Source organism: Cynara cardunculus, assembly GCF_001531365.2.
Source record: "Cynara cardunculus var. scolymus isolate 2C chromosome LG 12, CcrdV1, whole genome shotgun sequence".
Classification (NCBI taxonomy): Eukaryota; Viridiplantae; Streptophyta; class Magnoliopsida; order Asterales; family Asteraceae; genus Cynara; species Cynara cardunculus.
The window spans coordinates 14,140,371-14,165,500 of NC_037539.1; the positions used below are offsets into that span (position 1 = coordinate 14,140,371).

Here is a 25,130-nt window from a genome sequence, read left to right on the forward strand (position 1 = left end):
TACATACAAACATAATTAAAAATAGTATTCCTCATATATCCTAATTATTTTTTACTAATAATATACTTAATAAAATATTTTATTCAAATTATTTAATACATGTTTATTATCTATGAAACAAAATAAGTATAACTTTAGTTTTTATGTTATATTGACAATAAGCTACTAAAACACTACTCCAAGTAGTGTTTCAATAAGTTAACTAATATACATCAAAACATGTTTTCAGATTTTTTTTTTTTTTTTGACAAACAATGTTTTAGCTTGATTACACACACTAAAAGTGTCGTAGCTGACAAAATCTTAGGAAACCATCTTAATTTGTATATTGAAATGGCCACTTGTGTCTTTTTTTTCTTACAATTTTTTATTGTTGTTAATCGTATATTGTTTTCATCTGATTTTAATCGACAAAACTGATGCACATATTGAAGAAAAAAATTTAATGAAGAAAATGTTAATATTTCAATAATTTTAGACAAAATTGGTATTATTAATAAATTTTGAAAAATTAAATTATTAGAGTAAATTACGGATTGATCCTTGTAGTATGCTAATTTTTATGGATTTGGTCCTCAAACTTTATTTATTATATAAAATGCCTTGTGATATGTACTTTCTCTTGGATTTGGTCCTTAGGCTTAACGTTTGTCACTTTCCTCCGTTAATCTTAAGGGCATTTGTGTATTTTTATATTTATTTCTCATAACTTAAGTGGTTTTTTATTATTGTCTTTTTCTTTTTTAATCACCATTCATAGAATGACACCTGTCATGAAGTTAAAGAAAACCCTTTCCTCTCTCCCTTTGATTCACGTTGAACCTCATCATCCCTTCATCACAAATCTCCGGCGGTCATTTCAGGTGAAGCGCCCCCTTCTCACCGGACCACCCCTCATCCACCTCCATTGCTCCGATCACTATCCACTACACTACCCTAACTCGTCGTTGCTTTTCCGCACATGCAAACCTCCACAGTACCCCCTCGGCCTTCTCCGATGACATTCACGGCTACACATCTCCTTGAAACCTCTACATGGACAGACCTCGGCTTGTGGTTTAGGTGGCACGTGCCACCGTATTATTTCTCCGCTGAATGGTAAAAAAATTAGGTTTCGTGAATGGTGCAACCGTATTAATTTGTTGTGTGCCACCGTATGTATTTTGATACTACAATGAGAACAAATTTTATTTGATAGAGTTGGTTTGCAAGACTTTTATTCCACCCCACATCCAAGTTCGAATACTGTTAGTGTCATTTTTTTAGTCAAATGGTGTCACAATTTGAAAAAAAAAATTCCGTGTATATGTTTCTTATAGTCAAACGGTGCCACCATTCGAAAATTTTCCCAATATTTCTTTTATGGTCAAATGATGCCACCATTCGAAAATTTTCCCAATATTTTTTTTATGGTCAAATGATGCCACCATTTGAAAAAAATTTATGTCTTTCTAAAGCTTTCCATATTTATACTTTTAGTTTTAGAGAGTTGTACATAATTTACTTTATAATATTGAAGTTTTTTATTATTAGGAAGATGACAAAATTTTAACTGGGGTTAACTAAAGTAGATAACGGATATAAATCATAGGACCCAATTTCAATAGAAAAGTACAAACCATCGCGTCATCTACATAATAAATAAAGTTTGAGTACCAAAAACATAAAAATCAACATAACACAGGGACTAAATCCATAATTTAATATATATATATATATATATATATAAAGCTAGATGGCTATACCAACCCTACTTTCATATCTCCCGACTCCTGGAAAGCATTATTTTGAGCTCAAAAACTGTTGAATGGCCAATTTTTCTCCTTCAAGTTTTTGCTCCTCTTCCTGCATAACAGCTTTCATCATTTTGCAGCTCTTATGGAGTTGTAGGTTGTTCGCCAATGGATGTTATACTTCAATCATCAGTTTCGGGGACTCACTAGCCGATACCGGTAACCTCAAAATGCTTTCCGCCTATAAACCTGATCAAGAATCCCTCCATTTCTTTTTACCCCCTTATGGCGAATCCTTTTTTCACGTACCCACTGGTCGTTGCTCCAATGGTCGACTCGTCATTGATTTCATCGGTAACTCCTATCCGAACCTCACTTTGCAATTTGATTTCTTAGTCTATAAATTAGGATATATTGCAAGAATCTTCGTTTTTTCAATATAATTTATCATTCCTGTTCGGATACGTGAAACCCTCGATTGGGTGTCGACCCCTCAGATGTGCTAGACATATACCCTGATACCATATTCGGATACGTAGAATTCTTGATTCTATTTGTAAAAGAGTCCATATGTAAACACGAAAAAAAATCCACATATATAGATGTGGGTTTTTTTAACCGTAACCAAGTGACATGGGACTCCAACAATTCTATTTGAATATCCATATTGTATTAATTTACTGGTCTCTACATGTTATAAACTTTGTGTAACAACAAAAAAATAATTAATGGTCAGGATTCCATACTTCGTCTAAACAGCAGAATAATGATTTATTGTGGGCACACTATATATATATATATATATATATATATAACACACACATATATACATAGTTTATCGTACGTTAAACGGTTCTCTTGTTTTGTGAAGCCGAGAGCATCGGGCTGCCATTGGTAGCACCATTTGTGGGTGGCAACAGAAATCGCCTGATGGAATTTCGACGAGGAGTAAACTATGCGGTGGTGGGTGCAACCGCATTGGACTCTTCATTTCACGCGGCTAGAGGGGTTCCTAATCCTTTGACGAATTCGTCTTTGAGGGTTCAGTTGGGGTGGTTCAAACAATCGTGGCCATCTATTTGCGCCAAAGTTCAAGGTAAGTACCAACCTATTTAAACAACACCTCATGCCAATCCCACCCGGATTTAATTTCACATTTTCACTCGTCTTCGTCCTTTATTGCGTTATATCAATTGACATGTTTTGGGGAAAAAAATCACATCATTTTTTTAATTGTGAGTGTTCGGATCAATTTATGCGTACTTCAGTTAATCTCATTTACGTGTGGCGTTGACCCATTTACGAGCTTCTTTAATCGTAATCGCTGTTCATTTACTTCGATTTGAAAGTTGAGTTATGATCGTGATTGTGTGTGGAGTCCACCCCAAAAAATATGCACCATTCGTTTAGATAGTTATACTCGTTCCTCTCAGTATTGCTGCCTTGCTGGTGCAATTATTATATATTTAAAAGTAAATTACGTTTTTGTCCTTATGGATTGTTGAAAATTATGGTTTTTGTCTTTATGCTTAAAAATTAGAGTATTTGTTCTTATGTTTTGTGATTCATTGTTATTTTTGTTTTTATAATTTATAATTTATAATTTATTTTTGTTTTCGTTCTTGTAATTTACAATTTCTACTGTTTTATTTACTTATATTATAAATGTAGGAATTTATTCAGAGACGAAAATAGCAACAAATTATAACCATAGAGATGAACATCGTAATTTCTAAGCCACATAGACAAAAATTGAGTTATCTACAAACCACAGGGAAGGAAATTATAATTTACTCTATCTATTTATAAAGAAATTGAAAAAAAAAATCTTAAAAATAACTTTTTATGCATAAAGTACTGTTTATTGATGCATATTACGTAAAATTCAATATTATAAGTAATTTTGCGTAAGTACAACTTATTAAAGCTCCATTTTTAAATTCGTATAACTAATTGCAGATAAACATAATTAAATACATGATAAACATTCATTTTAAAAAATATAATTAAGATAATCATTAAGTTCTAACAAAATGTTCAATTATCACTTTTATAAAAAATTATATTATTAAACCAAAAATAAATTAGTTTGTTACCGAATCTAAATTAAATTATAATAAAAATTGAATTAAAAAAGTTACACAAAAAGGCGAAAATTATTAAATAGTTAATTTGATACTAATATCAATTATTTTTCAATTTTTTATGCTATTTTTTTAATTTTTATGCTATTTTTAAATTTATATTTCATTCATAAATAAAAATATTATTCTTTCTTCTTATAACCACATAAAATCGTATTATATCTATATAGACAGAATAATAACTAAACAGTAAAATGAAGATTTATTTCGCGCAATGTGCACGAGTATATTTCTAGTATTTAAAGATAAAGTTGGATTAGAATGAAACAAATCCTTAATTCTTATTTTAAGAAACAAACTGAGTTTTTTCCTCTACTTTTCTTTTGGTTATATATCAAATCACCTTCAATAGAAATGACGTCCGACCAGGAAGTATGAGAGCTAGCCCATTTTCCCTTTTGGGTCGGTTGTGGACGAGAGGAGGGAGTTGAACCCCCAACACTGCAGTTCATAGCCACGTGCTCTAGTCATCTAAGTTAGCGAAGACATTTAGGCTAATAGAAAAGAAAAGATCCGTGCATAAGTGAGATGAGCTATTTATCATTACTATAGGTATCAAGTGCAAGTGAATTCTTAGCTAGCTCAAAAGCTTCATTCTTCAACATGAGTTGGTTTAGTACTTCAGGGCGACCCAATTGCTTGTATTGGGCCTTTCGTACATATGTGGACGATAATAACTTTATTCCTTCTGAGTGAGGATCAAGGATCATACACTGGATCCACGACTTTGCTTAACCTAGCCTGAAAACAACATGTCGTTGATGATGAAGGGATACTTGGACCTGCTTGGGGACTGATTGGTTTGCATCGGGCAACAACGGTTCTGCCTTGCCCTACTTAAGCATGCATATTAGGTCACCTCTAAAACATTATATATAGTAAATATGAACTGAATCTAAAAAGATATCTTACAAGATAAATCTAAATAATCATTCATGGGTCTAAAGCAAAATTTTCATATATTTAAGGGTCTTAGTTAACTTATTGACCTACTATATAACACCCTCAAATTTGAAAAGAGCAACTAATTTAAAATTTTCAATAAAACATCAAATAATGATAAAGTCTCTTTCTAAAAGTCAACACTTGATTACCTATAATGGCAATCTAATATTCAACATCAATACATAATATTTCCAAACCTTACACAAGTCCATAATTAGGGACGAACAATACTAGAACTCAACAACGGTTGCTATCTCCAACATATAATTATAAAACGGTACGATTGAAAAAACTGCTTATTTAAAAAGGGTTAGACTTGATGCATAGTGAGTTCAAACAATTTTTATCATAATTATAAAACAGTACGACTGAAAATTGCTTATTTAAAACATAATTTCTCAAATTAAATGTCTTTATCGTAAAAGCAACGTCTTTCTTAACCCACCATTTTTGTGATGAAAACTCTAAATCAAAACACACATACAATATGAATTCAAAACCCAATATCCACTCCAAAACATAAGTAAAGTTCAATGTCCAAATATATAAACATTGATAAAAACTCTATTATCAAAAAATACCCAGAATATGGATAAGGTTCAATACCTAAAATCATAAATAATGGAAAACACTCCATACTCAAAACAAGACCAAAAACATTAGATAATACACTATCTGAGAATAACACCTTTTGGTGATAAGGGAAACCCACTATCGATTGTGGTCAACACAAAAGTAAGTCACATTCTATGTTAATGAGTTCCATTATGGATCACACGATCATCAAGTTCAATCATACGCAATCTATAGCTTGAGTCCTCAACTGATCCTAGACATACTCGTTCATTAGAAATTATAGCCAATATGACCATGGTCATTAAGTTCAATCACTCACGGTCTATAGCTTGAGTAGTCTGCTATGGATCATACATTCATCAAGTTCAACCACCCACAACATGTACCTTGATTCATCCACTGTACCTAAATAATTCTAGCTACATTTCAAGGATAGAGATCCCATTTTAATACCAACAGATCGACTCTTATGCTTATGGAGTCATTGCATTATAGTCTAAAGTACATGACCTCAAATGAATCAACGCGTACTTAAAGCATGTAACATTCAAATAAATATGTCATGACTGCATATAACTCTAAAAGCTCGACAATGAAAAAAAAACAAACCAGACATACGTCCCCAAGACTCATCTGAGTCAAAACTGAGCCAAATTCTCAACAACTCAACTGAATATTCAATAAAAGTAATTATAAGTTATAATAAAAGTATTTAACCAATGTTTATGCAAACACATACTCCAAGCCTATGTTTAACTCAAAGAACCCATCATTGGCATTTTCCAAATGAAATCATATTATTTATATATCCAAAATGCTTTATAACACAATAATGTGTATTTTTGAAAATGGTTGATAAAACCAGATGCATCAAGAGTGAACTCATATTGTTAGATTTATGCTGAATTTAGTTTTCACCTCAAATCTTAAACTTCCTTGGTGAAAACTTGAAATCCTCAAGCAAACATGTCTGGAAAACTTATCTATGTCACAACCAAGCTTAGAAATAACCAAATATGAACACAAGTTTTAAATCTACAAAGATCCCCAAATGGAGCTCAATACACTCAATAACTTACCTCACCAAGATCTTGAAACCATCCACCAAAGGATCTTTAATCCCCATGCTAAACCTTCCATTTTGATCCAAAAACCTTCCAAAATCGACCCAGTGTTGCCTAAAATCGCCAAAAAGGAGAGAAAGTCTAAAGGGGGTAGTAGATAAGAAAACCCTAAAATCGACCTTAAAACTCGACTAGCCGCCTTCCCTCGAATTTTCTTGCGACTTAAGTCACGAGGTAAGTCGTCCGCTTCCCTAAAGCTTAAACCCTAATCCAAAAGAAGTTGCACTTATACCTAGGTGGATATACACATGCACGTAAATCTGCTTTGATATACGCTCGTAAACCCACGTGGTTATAAAATCAAGCGTAAACCCGCTTCGATATACACTCGCAAACCCGTATGGATATACACTCAAGCATAAAACCGCTTGGATATATACTTACGCGTAAACCTGCACAATTTTACTTGGTAAGTCTGCACGTTCTACCAACCACATAAAATCGAGGGTGTTACATACTAATAATAACGTAGTGTAGGTAAATGTCAAGATTAATTCCACATCATAATTATAAATTACAAAAAAAAATATACAAAATAATAACATGGCACACATATAATACATGTGTGACTTTTTATACATGTGTGCAAGTAATCAGTCCTTAAAAGAAAATAAAAAATAAAAACTAACACATCTGACATCTTTCATCTGTCACTATTTAACTTGTATTCATAAATTTTGATTTTATTATAGTTAAAATACGTATTTTCGATCATTTCTTATTTGAAATAATGTATTCCGCATATAAAATATCACATACATACTTTTATGTTTCCTCAATTTTTGGTAAATAGCAAAATGGTTTAAATTTTATCAATTTACATAGTTTTGGTTCGTGTATTTTATATTGTTTTACATATTAAATAATTATTTTATTAAAGTATTTTTAGTTAAAAAAATTCAAAAAAAGACATTTTGGTCATTTACCAATATTTATTCCAATTTTAAAGCTACATTCTGTGAACCAAACAGACATGTTATCAATTTGTGTAAAAACTACCTTCACAAGGATTTTAATTGTTATATTGTGTAACGGTTTGATTTTAGCAAAAAATGGATGAAATTTTGGTTCTAAAATGGACGAAAATTAAAGGATATTTTATTTTGAAAAAAGAAAAAACCGTTGTCCAATAGAAATTGGTTTTTGAAGTATGATTATAAGATTTAAACGACGAACAACTATGTTTTTCTTCCGTTATTATTGTGATCTAAATAATATTGCTCTGGGTTATATTAATATCAACATAAATATTGCAGATTGTGACCAGTTAATTCGTCATTCTTTGATTCTAATGGGCGAGATAGGAGGAAACGATTACAATCATGCATTACTTGCTGGGAAATCCATCGACGAGATTGAAACATATGTTCCACTTGTTGTTAAGGCCATCATCTCAACGGTTAAGGTAAGAACATATATAAAAATGTAATGTGTGTTTTCTATTCCTTTTATATAATTGTAATAACAAGAAGGAATTATGAGAGTGGTCTGACTTCATTGTGATGAATGGAAACACAGGAACTTATTAAACTAGGGGCCAAGACAATACTTATACCAGGAAACCTACCAATTGGATGTTCTGCGGCGTATTTAACATTGTACCATGACTCTGATAAGGCAGAATATGATAATTCAACTGGTTGCTTGATCTGGTTGAACAAGCTTTCTGAGTACCACAATCAGCTTCTCCAAAAAGAATTATACCAACTCCGAGAGCTTCATCGTGATGCCAACATCATCTATGGTGACTATTACAATGCTGCCATGCAATTCTTTCGTTATCCAGACAAATATGGTACATAACATGTCACTTTTAAACATGAAAAACGTCAAAATCAATCCATCTTGGATGATACTTACAAAACGTTGAATTGTTACAGGTTTCACAAATGGAGCTTTAAAGGCATGTTGTGGAGGTGGAGGACCGTTTAACTACAATTTATCAGTACATTGTGGAGACCCATCATCAAATTTATGTGCTCATCCAGATACATATGTTAACTGGGACGGACTGCACTTAACGCAAGCAGCATATAAAATTATCTACAAAAGCTTATTTCAAGGGTCATACACTGTGCCCCAGTTCAACTCCATCTGCCCAACTTCAATGTTACGACCGATAAAAGAATTATCAAGTGCAATTTAAGTAAGTGGTGCACATTTCATTAATTATTATTCAACCCTAAATACATGTAGTTATACATGGAAAGGGGATGTTAGGGGAAAATGTTATATGAGGAGACGTTACACCCTTAATTATAATCATAAGTTCTACCTTGCTATTTTAGTAAACCAAATCAATTCGAACATGCATGAAATTAATCTTTATGTTTCAAGTACTCGAGAAATATGATATCAAGCTTTAATTCATATGGGAGACACGGAAGGGCAAGACGGGAAAAAACATGTTCTATGAACCTGTTTCATTACAGCTGTTATACATATGAACCTGTTTCATTACAGTTGTTATATATATGAACACGTTTCATTACAAACTGTTATACTTATCTATGGATATAAACTTGTTTCATTACAACTGTTATACATATGAACCTGATGCAATCATATATGATCTTGTTTCATTGAACAATTTGAGCCTATTTCATTGGAAATTACTCTGTTTCGTTGAACAATTTGAGCTTGTTTCATAGGAAATTAGTGACGAGTTTTTAAACAAAATTATTCTACAATTTTTAAAATGTGGCATTTTTTTTCAAAAAATTTAATGGATACCTCAATTGAATCTTTGCTAATATTGTACTAATCAATATATCATCCATATTTATATAAATATTATGTTGTTACCAAATTTATCTATTAATATTAAATAATTACCAAACATAACTATTGTAAATTTAAATGACCATAATACCCTTATAAATAAAAAAGGAAAACAAATGAATTATAATGATTGTTTGTAATTAGTTTATACAATTGGATGGTTTGTATTTGATCGTTCATATATATATATATATATATATATATATATATATATATATATATATAAAGGGCTCTTCTTTTGAGATTTGTGCAACTTGTCTGTAAGATCCAATGATACCACAAAAAAGTAGTTGAAAAATAAAATCTAATATAAAATAAAAACCCTCACTCTTCTATATCCTCTTTTTTCTCTCATCTCTCCTATATTTTCCCTCTTATTTGTAACACCCCAACTTGCACATTTGCATATATCATGTACTTCATTTAAAAGAAATACAATTTACACTACAAATGTCTCACTAGTACAAAAAACTTATATACAGAATTTACAATTCAAAAATTCCAAAAGAATATTCTTATACAATCACATGTATAATAACATGTATCTTCAAAATACATCAATCAATAGGTTGATATTCAAAACAGTAGATAAATACATAAAGTAAAATAATTACATTTTTCTCTTTCCCCTATCCCTTGACCCCGCTGAACCTGCAATGCATATTTTGAAACACAAAATGAGGGTTAGACCAAGAGTTCTAGTGAGATAACTCTTGTTTTACACTTAGAGGGTGAAGATCACCAAAACATGTTTAAAATTCATATTTGAATGTCCAACTACTTTAAAACAAATATAACTTCAGTAAAACAAAACTGCAAGTTATAAAACGATCTTATCACATAAGAAGAATAACCACTCAAGTTCTCACATACATCTTAAATATAATTCTCAAGGCTTATAAGTCACAACTGATCAGAGCTTATGGTCTCAACCTCCATGATCATATAGAATAGTATCAATAAATAAAAATCACCAGAGTTCTTGGTTATTATTAAAAACTTTTTAAGATACAACCAGATTTAAACTTAAATAAAAACTAATTAAATAATAACCACTGACCCACCGGGTTTTATTTCAAATCACTACTCTTTGAAACACTCAAAGTATGATATCTCAAAATCATTTGAAAACACGAGCAATTAATGGCTCCGATTATAAGTCATTTTCCCCTTCTCAATAACATCGTTGTTATCATTTCAATAAGAGCAATTTTCCTAAGTTTTCATGTAACAAAGAAATGTTGACTTAGAATTATCGCATCTTAAAGATGTGACAACAAGAGCTATAATAGTAACCACACACACAATTGCCACCCTTATCCAAATGTACACCTCTCCTTGATATGTCACCCTTATTCCATGGTACACATCTCCTTGATATGTCACCCTTATCCCATGGTATACCTCTCATTGATATGCTCACCTTTATCCCATGGTACACCTATCCTTGGTATGCCACCATTGTTTCCTCCTCAAGTCTATAGATAAATCTGTAGTTTTAGCTAATAATGGTTTCAAAATAGTTTCATATTAGAAATTTATCTCAAGAACTTCTCAAGTTCTTAAATTCACTTTTCATTCTCATCTCAGTATTTTCTTTCAAAGATAAATCTCTCATCTCATCAGCTTTGAAATAAACAACAATATCTTTCTCAATTTGTAAACCACTTGAAAGATACAAAAATACCCTTTCTCACATAAAACAATTTAAAACTGTTAAACAACATTTTGTAAAAAAATGTTTTTATATCACAAGACTTGGGCGATAACTGCCCTTTATCGTCCAACACTATGGCCGAGGACCCTTCCCCATCGAACAACACTTATCCAATCCGGACAACACCTAAAAATGGTAAACATACTTACCGGTCACACTTTGTCCGGTAACAATCCTCATCGGTCAACACACTGTCCGGATATGTTCTCATGGGACAACACTATGTCCGGTAACCAATCTCACCGGTTAACATTCTGTCTAGTTAACTACCTCACCAGTCAACACTTAAAAGATAAATATTAAAACCGGCTAAAGCTTTGTCCGATGAGCATCCTCACCGGACAAGGCATGCACGATAACAACTACAATCCGGTCAACACTATGTCCGATAAAGGGTTTTCACCGGACAAAAATGTGTCCGATAAAGTCTTCATCGGATGACGAGTTAAAATACTCAACTCATATACCGGTCAAGGCTTGGCCGGTAAGGAGCCCTCATCGGACAACACTTTGTCCGATTACAGGCCCTTATCAGCCCATGAATTTCATAAGAACATATATATACATAATGCATATATATACACCAGCAGATTCTAAAATCATGAAAACCAGTATTAGTAAATTCAAAGTCTGGTTTGTTAAAAGGACTCACCTTATGCAGCTTTTGAAATTGAAGAAGTAAACAACAAATTTAAATCAGCTTCCACTTTGATTCCAACTCTCAATTTTCCAAATTTGACAAGAACTCACACGGATCTCTCTTTCTTTCAGACCTTCCAAAAATGGTAACTCCAAAAAGTTCTTTTTAAGATCTTTACTTTTATATATGCCTCATGAGTAAGGCGGTGAAAAAAAAACCATTTTAATAAGAAAATCTTTTTCTTCTCAACCCCATGCACCTACACTCATGCACATGCATCATCATGTAATACCTACACATATAGAACTCATGCATACACAAATGCATATTTAATCCATGTATGCATTCCAACCCTTCATCCATGCATAAAAACAATGCATACATAGACTCACATCAACATTTCATGCATACATACACATTTTTCACACACATATATATATATATATATATATATATATATCCACATGATCAATTATAGCAATTAATCATATATTCATGTGACCACATAATTAAGTAATAACATAACAATTAGCTCAGGTGTATACCAGGACCGGGTTATCACACTATTTTTTTTCTCCTCTCTCCATAACATATACATACACATATAACTGAATACACACAATATGTGATACATTGTGAACACTTTCTTAAAAATATTATTATAATTTGTGAACACACTCTAATTCTAGATTTAGTATAGGTTGTGAACATATTGTAAATACCAACTAAATCAATAAAACTAAATCTAAATCTATCATTAGTGAACACCATGTGAACCTTGTAAATACATTATAAACACCCTATTAAAAAAAATCTTAAATTATTTATATTTTGTTCACTATGTGTTCACTTTATATTCACATTTAATTTTGCAGATATGTTACGAACAGAGTGGAGAAGATAGAAAAAGAAAGAAAGATATATGTATGAATTTTTTTAAAAATTGCAATAATTTTTATTTAATAAATGAAAATAGCTATCTCATTATTATCTTCTTAGTTAATAGCATTAATTATCTGAATTTAGTGGTTTATGATGCATCTTAATACCTTACAAGTTATAAATTTTAGAGTTTTTAAATAAATAAGCCTCATATATATAATATTTGTAATTTACTTTTGATTTAATAAATAGTAATTTACATATTTTTTCCAATTTAAATCTTAATTGTATTATTATTTATAATTTAAGAAAAAAACAAATTCAAAGAAAAGGGTATTTTAGTAATTTTTATTATTTTATTCAAAATCATAATTTACATTCATTAAACCAAAAAGACAGATTCCAATTAATTTGGCAAATTGCATTTTATTTTCTGTCAACCAAACAAAACTTGATAAAATTTGTACAAAACATTAAACCAAATCATATATTTCATGTGTACAATGAATACAAAAGAATATAGAATTTGAAAATCCTAGATGTGTACAAGTAGATAGCTAGAACAATTAAGAACTCAAAGATAAACTAGAGAAATCATAAAATAAAAATGAACCAATGAATGAATTCAACCAGGAGAAATAGCCTATTTATATTAATTAGGAAATTGCAAAAATAGCCTCAAAGAATGAAGACTCTTATTTCGCTACCCTCCAAAATCTCCAAAAAGTGAGGCGCGATCCTTCTGCTTCAAACCATCAACTTCAAGATTTTGATAGCTTCAACCCCTTAGGATAACAGTTCTGTTAAGAAAATAACAAAAGTGAAGATTGAAAAAATTTATCACATTTTAACACTCTCCCTCAATCTTGACTTTTGAATAAGTCAATCATTCGTAACTTTGAACATAAGAAGTTATGATGATCAACACCAAGAGCCTTTGTAAAGATATCGGCAGGTTGTTCAGAAGAAAGCATTTTTACAATTTTTAACAAGCCTTTACTAATGTTTTCTCGAATTTGATGAATATCTATTTCAACGTGTTTAGTAAGTTAGTGAAAAACAAGGTTGTTGGCTATTTGAATAGCAGATTTATTATCATAGTATACAGAAACATGTAATAAATCTAAAACATTTAAATCTTTGAGAACTTTTAGAACCCATAAGACCTGACAAGTAGTAGAAGCCATGACTCTATATTTAGATCCTGCAGAAGAACGAGAAACAATACTTTGTTTCTTGCTCTTCCAAAAAATATGGAATTTCCTAGAAATAAACAAAACTCAGTTACAGAACGTCTAGAAGAGAGACACTTACCTAGAAGAGAGACACTTACCTCAATCGACATCAACAAAAGTAGTTGAACATAATTTTTCTAACCTAGTGAAGCTAACACCTTTACCTGGAGATAATTTTAAGTACCTGACAATTCTAAGAGCAAGATTTAGATGAGATTGTCTAGGAGAGCACATAAACTAACTAAGACAGTATACGACAAAAGCAATATCTGGTCTAGTAGCAAGAAGATAAATCAGTCTTTCAATTAACTTTTGATAGCCAGTACAATCAGATAAAGGAGGATCTTTGTTACTACTAGAATTAGTTACAATCAAGGTCATATCCATGGGTGTATTACAAGGTTTACACCCTAAGTACCCAAAGTCATTAAGCAACTCTAAATAATATTTTCTCTGCGACATGCAAATCCCATTTAACACAATCTAAAATTTCAATCCCTAAAAAGAATTTTAATTTTCCCAAATCTTTTATAAGAAACTTACTTTTCAAAAAAACTTTTACTTTATCAATTTCAGACTGACTATTTCCAGTAATAACAATATCATCCACATAAACCAATAAGATAAGAAAAACATATTCAACTTTCTTTGTAAACAAGGAATAATCGTTAATACTTTGAATAAAGCCATGTTCAATTAAACATGAAGAAAGCTTAGCATACCACTGACGTGGAGCTTGCTTTAAGCCATATAAAGACTTAACAAGTTTACACATGTTTATCTATAACACCCTCAGGTAATGTCATGTAAACTTCTTCAATTAAATCTCCATATAGAAAAGCATTATTAACATCTAATTGAAATAAATTCCACTTACTTTGAACAACTAAGGATATAATGCAACGCACGGTTACCATTTTAACAACAGGAGAGAAGGTTTGATCATAATCAAGACCTTCTCTTTCACTATACCCTTTAGCCACAAGCCTAGCTTTGTACCTTTCTATTTGCCCAGTGAACTTATATTCTATTTTATAAATCCGTTTACAACCTATAGGTTTTCTACCCTGAGACAAGTCTGTTATAATCCACGTACCATTTCTATGTAAAGCTTCTATTTTATCATTCATACCATTTATCTAATTAACATCACTACAAGCTTCTTGAAAAATATTAGGTTCAACAGACTTGTTTAGACTAGATACAAAACATAGATTTTCAGACGAAAGATAAGAATGATTAACAACCTTTTCCAATCCATATTTAACTTTTCCTTCAATAACAAAGTCATCAAGTTTTTGTGGAAACACAGAGACTCTAGTAGACCTTTTAGTAGGTTGGGCAGAGGAAGAAGATCTACTAAGAGTACCCTCAAAACTGAGACTTTCATCATTTTGTTGAGTACTGGCAGCCATATCAGAGCTACTCAATAGTTGCCATCTGGTAACTCTTTCAAGGTTATTTTCAACTTGGGTTGAAGAACCTTGGTTAATTGATTCATTTTAGCTGCTTAGAGGCTCCTTATTGACAACTCTAGTTTGGCTACCTAGTAAACTACGGTTATTAGAGGCAAACCATATCGATGAGAGTTTTCACCAATGGAATGGTCTCCAATGTCATCACTGGGTGGTGAATCCACAAACTCATTAGATGAACTATTCATATAATCAAAAAAAAGTTTAATTTGTTAACATCATCATGACTAGAATCACCAATCCTGTTCGAACTCATCTTAAACGGAAAAATATTTTCATAAAACATGACATCTCGAGAAACAACATATTTTTTAGATTCCAGACTAAAAAGTTTGTATCTTCTCTTTGAGCTAGCATACCCTGATAAAACACACTTTCTAGATTTGGGTGAGAATTTATCTGTAATATTAGGTATGAAGGCAAATCAAAGACACCCAAAATTTCTAAGATGAGTAAGCATATATTGGAATCCGTAAACAAGCTCATAAGGACACTTACTATTTAGCACAGAAGACGGAGTCCTATTTATTAAGTAGGTGGAAGTAAAAATGCACTCACTCCACATATTTGGGGGAACACCTCCTTGAAACATAAGAGCCCTAGCAACATTTAGCAAGTGATGATGTTTTCGTTCAATAACCCCATTCTGTTGGGAAGTATAAACACAAGAGGTCTGATGTATAATTCCATTAGTTTTAAAAAACTCACTCAGTCTGACTTAAGAATTTAGAACCATTATCACTTCTAAAATTTTTTTAACACACTTTCCAAATTGGATACTGAATAAATTATAAAAGATAATAATATTTTCTCCAACCTAATGTTTACCTTTTAATAAGAAAACCCAAATAGCACGAGTAAACATCAACTATTGTAAGAAAATATTTATTACCTTCCCTACTTTGAACATAATAAAGTCCCCAAACATCCAAGTGAACTAGTTCACCTAGATCTTTGGATCTATGAGCACTTGACTCAAACTTCTCTTGAGTTTGTTTTGTCTTATGACAAATTTCACAAGGCCCACAGTCTTCATTATTAATCTTAAGACAATTCTTTAAAACTTTTAAAACTTAGTCATCAGGATGACCAAGACGACTGTGCCATAATTAGGCAAAATCTAAGCAAGACATATTAGAATTTTAAGAAGTAGATAAAGCATAGGAATAGTTATTGTTAAAATTTTGATCAAAGTAATACAGTCCCCACTACATTCCTTCGTAGCGAATCCTGAACATACCATTGACTCATCAAATCCTACAAACACTTTGTTATCCCTAGCAAGTTTGTGAATAGATTACAGATTGACATTGAAATCTGGGACAACCAACACATCAAAGAGAGTTACATTATTTGATAACTTGAAATCCCCAATTTTATTTATTTTAGCTTTTGTTCCACTTGGATGACTTACTCTGAGGTCAAGTTCAGAAACATCAACAATGTTATTAAGAAAAATAGTATTATGCGTCATGTGTTGATTTGCGCCAGAGTCAATAATCCATCCAGATCTAAGAGATTTAAAAGTATCTGCCATATTAGTAGTGGCACTTTCAGATGAATGTTTTTGCTCAATTAATCCAAGGATCTTAGCAATCTGGTCCTTAGAAAAGGGAAAAGAGGAATTGGATTCAACAGTTTTAGTAGGATTTGACTCAGAAACAAAGACATTGTTGGTTGTGTTTTTAAAAGTTTGATTTTGAGGTCTGGACCGATTCTGAAAATTATTTGGGAACCCTATGTGTTTAAAACACCTTTCAATAGTATGTCCAGTAGCTCCACAGTGCTTACAATCCAGAGAAGAAATTCTACCCAAACGATGTTTGTTATCAATGGTCTTACTAAAGAAGGCAGTATTTTGAGGTTTGGATTGAGACTGAGAAAAATTTCCCCCTCTATGAGACTCTTCCCTTCAGACAAGAAAAAAGGTAGTTTTCACAGAGAGAAGGGAATCCCTAGTGAGAATGTTGCTTCTAATGGGTTGATATATATCATCCAGTCCCATTAGAAACTACATGATCTTAATAAGTTGAGTATGTTCCCAAAAAAAAAATCTTGAGATGCATTACTGGTGCCAGAGGGAAAGTTTAACAAGCGCATCAAATTGTCTCCATAAGAAATTGAGTTTATGATAATATCAGAGATAGATGTTCCATTTTGACTTAAAGAATTAATTTTCTGATGAAGATTAAACATGCCAGAACCATCAACCTTATCATAGGTTTCTTTTAACTCATCCTAAACCTTAGAGGACTCTTTGGAGAATACTTGTACTAGAAAGAGATCCTCAGTCATAGAACTTAGTATCCAGGAAAGGACAACTGAGTTACATCGATCCCATTGTCTCTCTAAGATAGGATCGTTTATTGGTCGAGGACAAGACCCATCAATAAAACCAATTTTATTTTAGTTTCTAAAGCCAATGTCATGGCACAAGCCCAAACTTTGTAATTATCGATACCACTAAGTTTAACAGTTAGTAACAGAGTTCCACTAGTATCATTGGGATGCAAGTATAATAGGTCTCCAAAGTCTAGACTCGTAACTTTGGATTCCATTGACCTACTAGTATCAACCACAAAACCAAATATAACCACATATAGGAGACTGAATAGATAAAAGCAGGATTCCCAAAACACTTAAAGTGCTAGGTCAAGATAAGTATTCAGCTCCGAACAAAGACAAGAAAGGAAACAACCACACCAGCCTTATCACAAAAAACAAGCACAATAATAAGAACTACCTTACCACATCAAGCAAGAACAACTAATAAGAACATATAGAAAAAGCAGAGAACAAAAATACCTGAAAACCAGATCATAACAAAAAAAACTTTAACCTAGGTTAAAGAAAAGGAAGATGCAGGAAGCAAGCAAGGCCAAGAACAACCTGAACAAAAAAGGAAACATGACACAAACCTAGAATGAACACAGATCTGGAAACAAGGATCTATTATACAAGAACACAGATCTAAAAGAACAAAACTACAACGACTAAGTATAGTAGCAAGGAAAGGGAAGTACAGATTTAAACCTGACCTTCGACTACGCACGTACTTGGTTACAAGGACATAGAAAAACAAAAAAAAGAGTTTACTAACGCCCCGAGTATAGTAGTAAGGAATGGGGAAATATAGATCTAAAACAGATCTGTTAAACCAGACCTTTAGCTACGCATGTACTCGGTATGAAAGAAACAAAAATAATATAATAGATCTAGAAACAAGATAACAACAGATTTAAGAGCACTAATATTAACAGCAACAAGTCAAGGAATATGAGATTTCTTGAGAAACAAACATAAGAGCATGAATATTACAACGACCAAAAATAGATCGAGATCTTAAAAGATCTTCACAAACCAAATCATTGACTGGGCATTTACTTGAACCAGAAGAAAACAGAAAATACACAAAATAGAGATGAATATGAGTTTTCTTGAGAAATATCACACAAGCACGAGTATTTCAGTGACGAAAGGTAGATCGAGATCTAAAAGGATCTTCGTAAACCAGATCGTTCGCTGAGCATTTACTCAAAACAGAAAAGAAAATGAGTTTTCTTGAGAAAAGATCACTTGCACACGAGTATTTCAACGACGAATGGTAGATCGAGATCTAAAAGGATCTTCATAAACCAACTCGTTGGCTGAGCATTTGCTCGAAACATACAGCAACTAAAATCACAAAAAAAAAAAAAAAAGGAGGAAGTACTTACCTGGGATCGATTGCAAGATGATTTTGGAAGAATCGAAGATGAACCAGTGAATCACTCAAGGATTCAACAAGAACAGAACCACGCACAAGGCTCTGATACCATGTACAAAACATTAAACCAAATCATATATTTCATGTGTACAACAAATACAAAAGAATATAGAATGAAAACCCTAGATCTGTACAAGTAAATAGCTAGAATAGCTAAGAACTCAAAGAGAAGCTAGAGAAATCGTAAAACAAAAATGAACCAAAGAATGAATCCAACCGGGAGAAAAAACCTATTTATATTAATCAGGAAATTGCAAAAATAGCCCTCAGAGAATGAAGACTCATCTTCTGCTACCCTCCAAGATCTGCAAAAAAGTGAGGCGCGGTCCTTTTACTTCAAACCATCAACTTCAAGATTTTGACAGCTTCAACCCCTTACGATAACAATTCTGTTAAGAAAATAACAAGAGTTAAGATTGTTAATACATATCATATTTTAACAAAATTCAACAAATTCCTATTAAATTCATGTTCCTTTAAAAGATTTTTTTAGAAAACATTTTACGAACTAGACACCTTAATTTTATATAGAATTTTAAAAAAATAACCAAAGACAATTCTATGTTACAATGAAACCCAATAATATACAAGAGAATTGCACCATAAAACTAAAAACAAGACATCCCAATGGTTTAATGTGGCTCCGTATTGATACCACGTAATATATAATTGTTTGTTTTAGAGAAAGAATATTATCTTCAACCCAATATCGTTCGTATCAACATAACCTTGAGGTGAAATTCAACTTTTTATAAGTCATTGGTTTTACTCTCGAGTCCCGAATCTCCAAAGATTAATGGTTCAGATTGATCATAAAAGATTTGTCTTACTGTTAATTTTAAGTATTCATTGAAATATGTACAAACTGGTTTGTACACTTAGGTGACATTTGGTTTGCAAAATATTTTTTGATGCAATGGAATCTGATAAAGGGAATTTGACTTCGAAAGAATTGAAATGAAATATTGTCAGGTTTGACCACCTGTTTGGTTGACAGACATTGGAATGAAATCTGTTAAGGAATCGAAATCTTTTTATTTAGTTCACAAAATGTAGCTTTGAAATTGAAATGAAATATTGGTAAATGACCAACAATATCCTAACTGTTAATTTTAAGTATTCATTGAAATATGTACAAATCGGTTTGTACACTTAGGTGACATTTGGTTCGAAAAATGTTTTTGGATGCAATGGAATCTGATAAAGGGAATTTGACTTCGAAAGAATTGAAATAGAATATTATCAAGTTTGACCACTTGTTTGGTTGACAGACATTGGAATGGAATCTATTAAGGAATCGAAATCTTTTTATTTAGTTCACAGAATGTAGCTTTGAAATTGAAATGAAATATTGGTAAATGACCAATAATATCCTTTTTGAAAAAATTAAAATCTTTACCAAAAATACTTTAAAAATATAATTAATGTGTAAAACAATATAAAACACACAACCCAAATATAACCATACACCAAACGACGTTACTAAATCGATATTAAAATAGTCTCAAAATAGCTAATTCTTTATCATGTAAAATAGCTAATTCGGTGGTGGTCGGCGGTGGTTCAGATTGGCGGTGGTCAATGGTGGTCGACTGTGGTGCAGATCGACGGTGCTCGGCGGTGGTTTAGGTTGGTGGTGGTCTATGGTGCTTAAAATCGATGGTGGTCTGCGGTGGTTCAAATGGCGATGGTCGGCAGTGGTTCAAATCAGAGATGGTTTAGATCGACGGTTGCTGGTGGTGGTTCAAATCGGTAGTGGTCGATGGTGGTTCAGATCGGTGGTGGTTCGGATCTGTGGAGGTCGACGGTGGTAGCCAGCAGTGGTTCAGATCGATGGTAGCCGACAGTGATTCAGATCGGTGGTAGTCGGCGGTGGTTCAAATGACGATGGTGGTCAATGATGATTCAGATCGACGATGGTCAGAGGTAGTCGATGATGGTCATATTGGGTCTTATGCGATTAGGGTATATATTGGGTTAAGGACATATTTGGTATTATAAAAATAGAGAATTTCATTCCATCAAAATACCATGTGGTTGCTAAGAAATGTTAAATCCCTTCATTTGTGGAATCTGTAGGATTTAAAGATTATTTTAGTGAAAGAGAATGAACCAAATGAGAAAATGCAATTTGGTCGATGAAATTTAACATTCCATATCCATCAGATTCCTTCAGAATCTGAGAACTAAACGCCCCCTTAGAATTACCCAAAAGAAGATAAAAGAGAAAAAGTAGAATGATTAAGAGGCCACTTCCCAAATACTTACCGGATAAATCGCCAAAACTCCAAAATTTGACGAAAATTATGGGTTTTTTAACTAAATGTGTGGCGCCCCTAAAATTTGAAAATGACAATAATTTAAAACCCAGTAAAAACCGACATTTAAATAGCAAAAGTAAGGGTATTTATTTAATATGTAAATAAAGTTACAAGATAGCAATTACAAATTTTGAATACCAGAGTTTCTATAGACTTTTATTTAATCTTGTAAGGACTAGATTTAAGTCGGGGGTTACAAACAACCATCAAGTTTGTTATCTTCCACAAGAATAAGAGCTCTCCAAAAATGCTATCACCGATTATGCCTCTAAATGGCACTTCAAGCTGTATATCACTGGCTCTTAGTCTTGACACCACTATAATATGCTATACATGTCAATAAGAAGAAGTGTTAGACTTTACTCCTAATAAGATCAAACAATTAGCCCATGTTCACAAATAATAAATAAAGAATAAGTAGGCAATAAATGGTAGCCTCTTATGGGGAAAAGGTTAACTTGTAAACAATAATGTATAAGAAACACTTGAAGCCATTAGACTAAAAGAATGGTAAGCAATCAATTTATCTTGCAATAACGGGGGAGACCCGATTCAATCAAGTGATGGAACACCAAGTAAGCCACACCGAGACGTTGAAGAGTAAAATACCCTTAGCATATAAGCCTTAACAATTACTAATACTGGGGCTAAGATAAGAACATCAAAATTTCTTAGGTAGTTAGTCTATGAGTTACAAGATGAAAACATCAAAACTTCTTACTTAGTTAGTTCCTAAGTTACAAGATGAGAACATCAAAACTTCTCATTTGTCTAAAATCAACGGTTCTAAAGTGAGGACATCAAAACTCCTTCCTTGTCCCAAACCAATTATATCAAGAAGAAAAGCTCAAAACTCCTCTCTTGATGGTATAACTATATATGCATATGGATCCAATGCAATGACACACAAATTTATACCATAATTAAGTTTGTACATATAACAATGCCACTTAGGTTCATTAAATACCAAATCAAGTGAAATAAGCATCAAAACAATGAAATGATATATTATAAATCAACCAAGTATAGATCAAGGTCCTCAACAATGAGAGTTAATATGCTTGGTCAATATTTAGCTCAAAAGTCTAAAATGATGGCAAAACTTTCATAAAGCTCAATATTACTTCATAAATGATTGAACTAATATGACTAAAAATCTCAGATAAAATAAGTAATCAAAACTTTACGCTAAAATTCATAGAAAATGACCTAGAAATAATCCATAGCTCAAATCATTAGGGGCTTTCGTAGAAGACCCTTTTAGATATAAGTAAATGTAATATATGACATGGTATAAAGTAGTAACAATAAAGGATGAAATGACAAATGAGTTTCTAAGTGAAACCCTAGAAACCAAGCTAAAATGAGGAGGAGGTAATGGGAAGACACAGCTTCTAGCCAGAAATCTTTTTGGATTAATACTATGAGATCTTTTAAAAAGTAATTAAGCCAACAATTCCATCTAAGCCCCTCTAACTTTGTGTTTTCTGCCTGAACACCCCGACCATGAACAAAGTTTAGCCGACATCAAGTTTTCTGAATTTTTTATTTTTTTTTTTAATTTTCTTTCCTAACTCAAACCAACCTAAAAAAAATTTTAAATGTAAATATAAAATCCAAAAAATTTACGCTAGAAAATATATAAAATCTTTTTGACTTTTTATGACATGTGGGTCTTATTTATGATAAAATCAGAATTTCACCAAGTTGGCAAGTATATTAGTGGAAGTAATTATCAGTTTTGAAAATACGTAAAAGAGTAGTTATTTTGTTAATTGTTTTATATAAGTATTTATGGTTATTTTAGTGATTTCCCCCTATTGAAAAATATTATGATGAAATAGTTGATTGTTTAAGAATTCGGACTTCATAAGTCGATAAACCATTGGAGAGAAAATGTAACTAAATATACTGTGAAACTATTTTTTCGTAGACAATGTACATTATCATGTTTCTATGTCTTATTTTAAATTGAAATATAATTATGTATTTTTGTTGGTCTCAACCATTTGATTTGATAATAACAAAAATACATTTAATCCGACACTTGGAAACATTGTTAATATTTGACCTTCAAATCTGATTTCACTATTAGATACAATCTAACATCTAGATTTTGATACATACCAACTTGTGGATTAATTGGATACATACCAAGATATGATCAACACGATATGTTCTTAGTGGAGCCCAAATTAGTCCAAATTCTGAAAGCAAGTGAAGGACCCAAATTCCAACCAAACCTGAATCGTGGTTCTAATTCCAAAGTCCTTTTAGGATCCGATTGTTTTATGGTCTTGTTGGAGCCCAAAATATAGCTTATACTAGGAAAGAAAAATAGATTAGGATTTTGTTTGTAATAGCCTTTTAATTATCTGTATGGTCTAAATGCACAATGCCGTCAACAAAATCGAAGACTAGTTGAATAGAAGCCAAGATGGTCACTAAAGCGAATTGGATTGTCATTTAGCCATTGAAGACCAGTACAAGATAAAGTAAAAAATGTTGGTCTCAGCCGGATTTACAAGAGTTTATAGGTAACAGTTTGTAGAAGGGGGTGAATACAAACACAGTAACTTTCACTTTTAAAAATTATATATTGATAAAGAAGATCAATACAAATTTTACAGATTGTTTGTGGAAGAGAAAAAATACATAACCTATCTACACAATCTAAGATACACACAAAATACAGATATCAATAAAAAAAAATTGCTACAAGAAATAAGGTAAGAAGAAATGTGTTCTTCATTTGTTAAAGTTGGTCGTTCTCTTAGACATAAAGTAGAGAGAGGAGTAATTTCTTGGGTAAGTTTTGAGTAAGGAAGATGATAACCGAGAGGAGAATCACTCAGCTATTTATACTTATTGCATTAAATGCAATTCATAAGGTACATAGCACGTGGCAAGCCTTAAGAGAAAAAGCACATCCTTTATTAAGTATATTGTCCTTTTGGATATATATGAACAGTCATCTTTCATAAAGTAGATAAGCAGGTTTAGAGTCAAAGGAGTGACTCCGTACTGTACAATACTTAGAAAGGTATGAGTTTGTTCTTTGTGTGCATAAGAGAAGATAAAAACAATCTTGCTCGAAAAGATTCATTTGATCACTGAATACTGGAATTATGTTGAATGTCTCATCAATGTTTGTTGAATCTTGCACAGACTTCACAATTGTGTAGACGAGCTTGTTATCACTAAATCGCTTCAGATCACGAACTTGCTGGTCTCTAATCTTCAGCTTCTGTCTTCGACATCGCTGAAGGATCTGTGGTGTGAGCTTTGTCTTTTTGAAGTATATCGGTATCTGAATGAATTACAATACATGTTCAACATTCACAGATTTAGTGAAGATCGCTGAAACGGAATGACATAAACAATATACTTTGATAGATAAAAGGATCATCATCAAATCATTGAGAGAGAGGATCAATAATCTCCTCTTATTTGATAATGACAAAACAACATAAAGAAAATTTCTTAAGTTAATAAGTAAGGAAAATGTACTAGTAAAATACTTGTCCTTTTTAACAATTTTGGAATTTTTTTTAGTGATACAGTTTACTTATGAAAATTTACTTAAACTTATAAAGGAGTACAAGTTTAAGAATAAACTGACATAATAATGATAACTGAAACTAAAGCATATTCACTTACTAGAAAAGTGTCAGTAAATGTAAGAGAATTGGAACTCATAAATACATGTCCCTTAACTCTTTTCATGGATCTTTTTCAGTGAACTAATGGTTTCATTGAATATTAAACAATGAAAAAAATTACAAGTCATT

At 32.0% G+C, this 25,130-nt stretch overlaps 1 protein-coding gene across 1 annotated transcript; it reads left to right on the forward strand.

Moving 5' to 3' along the window:
- Nucleotides 1–1,748: 1,748 nt before the first annotated feature.
- Nucleotides 1,749–8,951, forward strand: LOC112522986 (GDSL esterase/lipase At1g28570-like). The gene is made up of 5 exons (XM_025132370.1): nt 1,749–2,087; nt 2,605–2,829; nt 7,779–7,927; nt 8,041–8,317; nt 8,403–8,951. Exons 1-5 carry the CDS (start codon nt 1,808–1,810, stop codon nt 8,666–8,668), a joined length of 1,197 nt encoding a protein of 398 aa, XP_024988138.1. The 5' UTR covers nt 1,749–1,807; the 3' UTR covers nt 8,669–8,951.
- The last annotated feature ends 16,179 nt before the right edge of the window (nt 8,952–25,130 follow it).

Excerpts from the sequence above, each read along its gene's own strand:
- LOC112522986 (XM_025132370.1), top strand. The coding sequence starts at position 1,808 with ATGGCCAATTTTTCTCCTTCAAGTTTTTGCTCCTCTTCCTGCATAACA. Across the intron at positions 2,088-2,604 it reads ACTCGTCATTGATTTCATCG|CCGAGAGCATCGGGCTGCCA; the intron begins GTAACTCCTATC and ends TGTTTTGTGAAG. Across the intron at positions 8,318-8,402 it reads TCGTTATCCAGACAAATATG|GTTTCACAAATGGAGCTTTA; the intron begins GTACATAACATG and ends GAATTGTTACAG.